The 7355-nt window shown below is 30.6% G+C and overlaps 1 protein-coding gene across 1 annotated transcript in view; it reads left to right on the top strand.

Annotated features, from left to right (window-relative positions):
• The first annotated feature begins 1474 nt into the window (after positions 1 to 1474).
• The window catches only part of LOC111620381 (cytochrome P450 2J6-like), a 31362-nt gene continuing 25481 nt past the window's right edge, over positions 1475 to 7355 (top strand). Inside the window, exon 1 of the mRNA XM_023362299.1 lies at positions 1475 to 1827. Within this exon, the coding sequence (XP_023218067.1) occupies positions 1616 to 1827 (212 nt within the window). The 5' untranslated portion in view covers positions 1475 to 1615. The remainder of the gene's footprint in view (positions 1828 to 7355) is intronic.

Raw genomic sequence — 7355 nt, 5'->3', positions numbered from 1 at the left:
GGGGGACCTAATTCTTGCATTCTGTGAAAACGGGTAAGATTAGCTATAATGTAATTATCTTAATCTTCACTATCGTTACTTTTTGCCCAGCAAAGTGGGTCCTTGCAGCTAGATTCTAGATTACTTAGAAAAACAGTCTTTTATATATATAAAACTATATTACATACAAATAAAAACCCAGCGAAGCGGGTCCATGCAGCTAGTTAATTAATAAAAACCATGTTAATTAACAGTTGCATAATTAAACATGGATTTGTGGATGTCATTTATAAGTTAAATAACAAAAGTTTATTATTATGATATAATACATATTATAATATTTAATATTTATTAATACTAGGTAGCTAGTTAATTAAAACTAAAAATAATAAAATAATAACTAAAACTCTGGTTTTTACATCGAAACTGAAAATGAAACTAAAATTAAAAATAAAATCAAAATTAATTAATTAATTCATTTGAATTAAAATTAAAATTAAATCAATTAAAACATAATATTTCCGAAAATATGGTATTTAAATACAGTATTTTACATTACTGTATATTTACTGTCAATTTTATTACTATCTCTAAGCATTTTCTTCTGAGGAAACTTCGTTTCTCTAAAACATTGCTAAAATAGGCGAAGAAATTTCTGAAGTTTAACATGCGCGGAGGACTGACCTAGAATTTTTACCATCTGCGCATTTCGCTATATTGTTTGCAGTTTTGCCGCCACCTCGTAGCATCGGTAAAACTTACCGATTCCTTTCCTTACTACATAATGTCACGTGATAATAAAAATGTTTACGCATTCCAAATTATCAAAAAATGACGTCATACACCGATTCCGCAGTTCTATCGATCAGTGAGTACTATATTTTATGCACGTGGCCCCAGATTGAACGAATACAGCTTTCGAGTTCTAATAAACAGTTCTCATTCAAATTCATGTTGGTGGCATGCAATAATAAATGAATTTAGATACAAAAAATTAAATGCAAATAACTTGTAAAAATCATAATGCTTATTTTTCATGTTTATAGTTCTAAATATTTAAGCTTATCAACGATATTTGTTTAAAACATTTGTTGGATTTTTTCAAAATAACAGTTTTTATAATGATAATTTTATTGTCGAGCGTTATTATAATCGCTATCGTCGTGACAATTTTATCATTCACTTTATGATAAAATAAAACATTTAAAGGAATTACGAAACGCCTCGCCGATCTGACTTTTTGTAAAACGTAGTTTAAATATCGGGAATATAAACGATTCGTATTCCATTCGCATCTGCGCTCCAAATATTCAAAGTTTCGCGCAAGCGCATTCGTTGATGCTGTATCGAAGTCAGTGTACTGTACTTTTAAATATTGAAAATATTTATGCATATTAAATTATCGATTAATCGTTATCGCATTAATTAATATCTCTTGTCTGTTATACTATGAACAGTTTACACTGATATTATTGTATTTTATAAATGACGAACAATGGTGAGGTCACTTTCTCAATTAATAACTGGTTTGCTAGTAACGTAATACAGAAATACTTAGTTCGAGACAACACATTTGGGTCACTACTTAAACCCAGAAAAAGTTTATTCTATTGAACCTTTTTCCTCGCACGTCCAAATGATGATAGGAATTAGTTCTGTTTACGAATTTATGATTATTTGGTTAATATTAATATTTTCGATTCGCTGTTATTTCTGGATTAAAGAATGCATTTATTATCCTCCCGGTCCTTACAATATTCCGTTTATCGGATACGTGCCTTTTATTTTGGCCAAACATCCCCATAAATTGCTAGACAAACTACGACATAAATACGGAAATCTCTTTGGGTAAGTAGAAGTATTAAGTTTTTAATAAATTATCGATTTCTAAATACTTTTTAAACGGCGACTTTAAGAAGACAATTAATTTACTGTAGAAAATTTGTATATTTAATTTCAATCTACGAACTTTAATATTTATGGTTTTTATTTCCAATTACGAATTAATTTTTAATGTTTTACTAAATTTGCGAATGAATAAAAGAAATTTTAAAACTAATTAAAACACGTTTTAAAAATAAATAGTTGTTTCTATTTTGTTCACGACAAGGCAGGGCCGTGCCGTAGATTTTCTCAGTGTGATGCAAGTCTTCGAAATGCCGCCCCTTAAATGTTTTTCTCTAGAATACCTTCGGTTGTGATTTTTAAAAAACTGCACAAGTTGTAAGAATACTATTTTTATTTTGAAAATAAAAATTTCTTTAAAATAATAATATCAAGTATCAACTACAAGAATCTACTACAGTTTTACCTTCTAACTTTAGCAAATTCGTTAATTAGGGAATCGTAATCTAGAATGGCAGCCATTGTAGATTCAATAGAAATTAATGATAGATTTCTAAGTTTTGTTTGGCTTATTGAACTTCTTAAGTAGCGTTTTATTAATCTTGGAAAAACTTCTTTCCCCACTAGCTACAGAGACAGGGAGTGTTAATAAAATTCTCAGGGCTACAACAGTATTCGGATACAAAGTAATTAAATAAAAATTCTTCTTGAATACTAAAGATTTATTCTATTAAAATTCGATAATGATTTTAATCAATTTTTGCGTTTTTGACTGCGTTTTAGTAGGATACGCCTTGAAAATGCACACTAAGAAGAAATTTTTGGAAATTATCCCTGCGGGAGAGAGAGACAGGGTTAAGGATTATCTTAAAGAACTCTGCTTTACTGTACTATTTTAGATGCGGTTTTTTTTGCGTTTTTTCAGAAAATCGAACATACTTTCAGACCATGTAAAAATTCTGTAATTAATCTCGGAAGAGGGAGACCTAATTCTTGCATCCGGTGAAAACGGGTAAAATCGGCTATAATCTAAAAATCTTAATCTTCGCTATCGTTATTTTTTGCCCGTGCAACGCCGGGCTCATCTGCTAGTAAAGAGATAACGAATATCTGTCAAATTGACAGCTAGCAGCCGTTTTGACATATGCCTTTCCTTAACTTGTCATTGTATTGTCTCCACTTCAACGTATATAAATTTAGTAAAAATAGAGCAAAAAATAACGAACGCAAAAGTAGCAAATGCAAATATTTCCTAAGCAACTCTCTCTATCACATACAGAATTTAAAAGTAGTCCAATATTACCTAAAAAACTCTCTATCACACACAGGCACACATTCCGCACCTGATATATACCCAGTTCATGCAAATGCTATTTTTTAATTCGAGTTCTTATTGTCACAACATAATCCTTTTCAATGATAATAAGTAACTAAAATTGCTGTAAAAAACAATAATTCTCTTACCTGATCTACTTTTTAAACACAAAAAACTGAACTAGTAAAAATGCAAAAATATTATACTGATACAGATATATATCTGATTCACTGATTTAAACACAGCAAGCCACTCGCTACTTATACAGACAAACTAACGTTAAAACCAAATATTATCAATAATTTAAGGTCAAAGCAGAACTATCAACACGTTACACGTGCAATTGTCTTTTATGATAATTGCCGCCTCAGCTTTTAGGAGAGTTGCGCGGTATATTACAAACAAAAACAATAGCTTTCCGCTGTCTTGTCCAAAAGCCTTTTGATTGCCGCTCTCCAACAATGCATTTGCACCATAAACCGAAATCAAAGGGTACCGAAAGCAGTTGAGCAGAGGCGTGCGATAAATCATTAATAGTATACATCAATATCGGAATAACATAGATCAATATAGAAAAGCGTTGCATAAAACTTTTTAATTATTGAATGGTTCAAATAATATTTTGATTTCGCTGCTTATGCCGCCCCCTTAAGTGATGCGGCCGCATCACTGCATCATAGCACGGCACTGCCCTGCGACAAGGAACCAAAGACGTGATTTGTTTCATGGTTAAGCTAAAAGAAAAGTAAACATAGTTTTTGGTCGTGAAGTTTATTAACCTATGCGAACAAACGCCTGCAGAGAGTTAACCAACCGCACTAATCACAACTAAGACATACCAGATTAAAAATAGCTCCAGATGACATTGAGAATGTAGGCTGGCGATCGTAATGTCGCTCTAACAGGTTCTTACTTACTCCCTTATGAAAATAAAGATCGGTTAATTTTCAAGATTTTTATTTTAAAAATGTATTTAATTTTTAAATTAAAATTCTGAATAATGAAACAGATAAAAAAGAGTATAAATATAACCAAATGATTGTTACAAAAATATGATTAAGTAAAGCATGAAGGATGGCGAAAATAAGAAATAAATGAAAATATAAAAATCTACAAATTATTTTAACAATTACAGAAAAGAGCTACAGTATTAAGTGGTATTTGATATTTTTTGATGTTAGGTGTAAACATCTTCATCAAAATTAAACTCATCTAATTAAAGAAAATAGCAAAATTTTTGCTCGCTATCTGTTGCTATATAAAAATAATTATTAAAAGATGTTTATTAATTACTTTTAATTATCATAAAAATATATACACTTAGTGAAAATAGGCAAATAATTACAAGTAAGGTGTTTGCCTATTGCTGTGTGAAAATTTAGGTTCCGATTCCATTCAGACCCTCATAATTTATCACTAGTTTGGTTTCACTTTTCCTCACCCACACTGCCGATTTTGAATCTTATCAGTAGTAATGAACCAAATTCTGTCAGGCTGCAGGCCCAGTTCTGATAGGTGTGCAGTGCTTGCATTGCACGTAGGGGAAATTTCTAGGGGGCCGACAGTGCACTTTAAAAAATAAAATTCAAATATAATTTAATATTATTTTAATTTAATATAGTAGGCGGCGATGAAATATATTGATGTTTGCATGACGACCGATGATATAGCTGTGTCAGTTTATGGATATAAATAACCTCGAGGCATACATCTTAAGTGTTTTGCATCAGAAAACTTAAAAGTACAAGCAACAGGTGACAGGTGACTCATCCGTTGAACCAGAGAAAAATTCATCAGTGGTAATTACATAACCACTACGATTGTTTCTTTTTTAAAATCACGTAAAAAACATTAAAACTTGTTTAAAAGTTTACAAACTTCAAGTTTTATGTTAACGTCTTATGATTAAGTTTAAAGTTACACTTACGTAATTCATTGTGAATGGGCTTTTATTCCGTATATCGTTTAATCTTAAAGCGATACTTACACAATTGTTTTAACCAAACAGAAACAAAAGGAAACTTAAAAAAAAGAAAGAGATGCACACAAACGTTATTAATTTAAATATCCATAATTAAATTAATTTTTATATACACATATGTATATATTGTACTGTACTTATATACTAAATAGAAAATGACGACCGATGATAAAGCTGTGCCATTTATAGTTTAAATTAATTTCATTTTAAATTGCAAATTTTATTTTATTGTGGCGGTAAAATACAACTTTGAACAAAACCGCCTGTTATCTACGGGACTGCTTGGTTTGAATAAAATTAAAATAAATACATATCAAATGTTTTTATGGACTTTTATTTACTCCTGCCAACTATATTAAACTGATGGAACTGTCATAAAATATATCAGTAAGCACTCATGGGTTGGGTTAGGTTATGAATTTACTCGCGATCAGTACTGAGACGATGCACTCATGCACATAAAACGAATCATCTATATTCAGCTATATCCAATCAACTGTGGATGGACTTCACATTATCCGAATAAAGGCCGAGTTTTAAGTTTTGTGCTTGTTTCATCCAAATTAAATAATGCCGGCTTTAACTGCTTGTGATTTAACTTTATCCGTACAAAGCAGGTTTCATAAATATGGATCCGTAATAAATCCGTATAAATTTTGAATAAAGTTTGAACTTTATTAAGTTTTTAATTAATAAAGTTATGGTAAGAAACTTTGTATCAGTTGGATCAGTACTGAGCGATTAAATATTTCTAGCATGCAGGTGGCTAACAGTCCAAAACATTCATGTCTGGCTGTATCAAATTAATTAGAAATATCATTACGCAAACTTTGTAAGAAGCCTAGCATTTCATTTCCGATTTTCTTTACCTTTTGCAAAGATGTACTGTATGTGCTTGTATAAATTGCATTAGATAGTGCACATAATTGACAAAAAAAAATGCGATTTTGTGTTTATGGGCTGATTTCGTTACATTTATTGTATATATTAAGGCTAAAGCTCGTGAATCAGATAAAGTTATGATTAATTGGCTATGCTAACTTTATCCAAGTCTTTTCGTTTAAGCACATAACGATCTATTAATTTCTTTACCTTAACGTTATTAATTTTCTTACCATAACTTTATTAATTAAAAACTTAATAAAGTTCAAACTTTATTCAAAATTTATACGGATTTATTACGGATCCATATTTATGAAACCTGCTTTGTACGGATAAAGTTAAATCACAAGCAGTTAAAGCCGGCATTATTTAATTTGGATGAAACAAGCACAAAACTTAAAACTCGGCCTTTATTCGGATAATGTGAAGTCCATCCACAGTTGATTGGATATAGCTGAATATAGATGATTCGTTTTATGTGCATGAGTATTTTGTTTTTTGTCCACTGCTTAGATAGTGGGAGCAGAACAATGTTGTCAAGTCTGGCAATTTTTCGCCAGATTTCAAGCCAATCGGGATACGGCGACGATTTTTACAAACGTGATTTTTTCATATCTACGGCAAACTTCTTAGAATAGCACTTATAAACTCCAGAGCTACCTTTTATTAATAAATAAATTGAAAACAATACAAAAATAGCTGTCTTAAAAGTTCTTTCAACACATACAGCGATATAAACTACGTAAAAATATGCTGCGGCTCTATCTTTTATTTATTTACCTGGCATACAATACATAGACCTATTGGTATTATGTAAATTAAAACACTTCTTTTTGTTACCTTGAAGCTAAATCTATAATTTCTGACTTTACAGATACTATTTTTTGTTAGATCTGGCGATATTTTTGTAAAATAAATGGCAACATTTACTTTTGTTTATCTCGTTTGTTATGCAATCAATAAATACAGTCGAAACCAGTTAACGTAAAATTAAAGAAACAAAATTTGGCACTGTGTATTAAGAAAACTCTACAGAACTCTACAAAACTCAACAGCCATACCACCAACTGGCCTAATAATTTTTCCCAGTTATTTCACTGGTTTTTTCTTGTTTACAATATGTTAAAATATATAAATAAATAAACTTATGTGCTGTTCCAAACACATTTTATTGAGATACGGCTATTTGAAGAAAGAAATCTCTGTAATCACTGTAGAAATGCACTATACACATTATGCACATTTCTAAGTGACTTAAAAAATGCTCGTTTTCAACATCGGTTAGAGTTGATCGGACATGATTAAAACTACTGAATACTGTATAACATACTGAAAAGTTTCGCGCAAGCGCAT

Source organism: Centruroides sculpturatus, unplaced genomic scaffold (assembly GCF_000671375.1).
Source record: "Centruroides sculpturatus isolate CEXI.00-Female unplaced genomic scaffold, Cexi_2.0 scaffold209, whole genome shotgun sequence".
NCBI lineage: Eukaryota > Metazoa > Arthropoda > Arachnida > Scorpiones > Buthidae > Centruroides > Centruroides sculpturatus.
The sequence above is the reverse complement of the archived record's forward strand: the minus strand, read 5'-3'. Positions and strand labels throughout refer to the sequence as shown.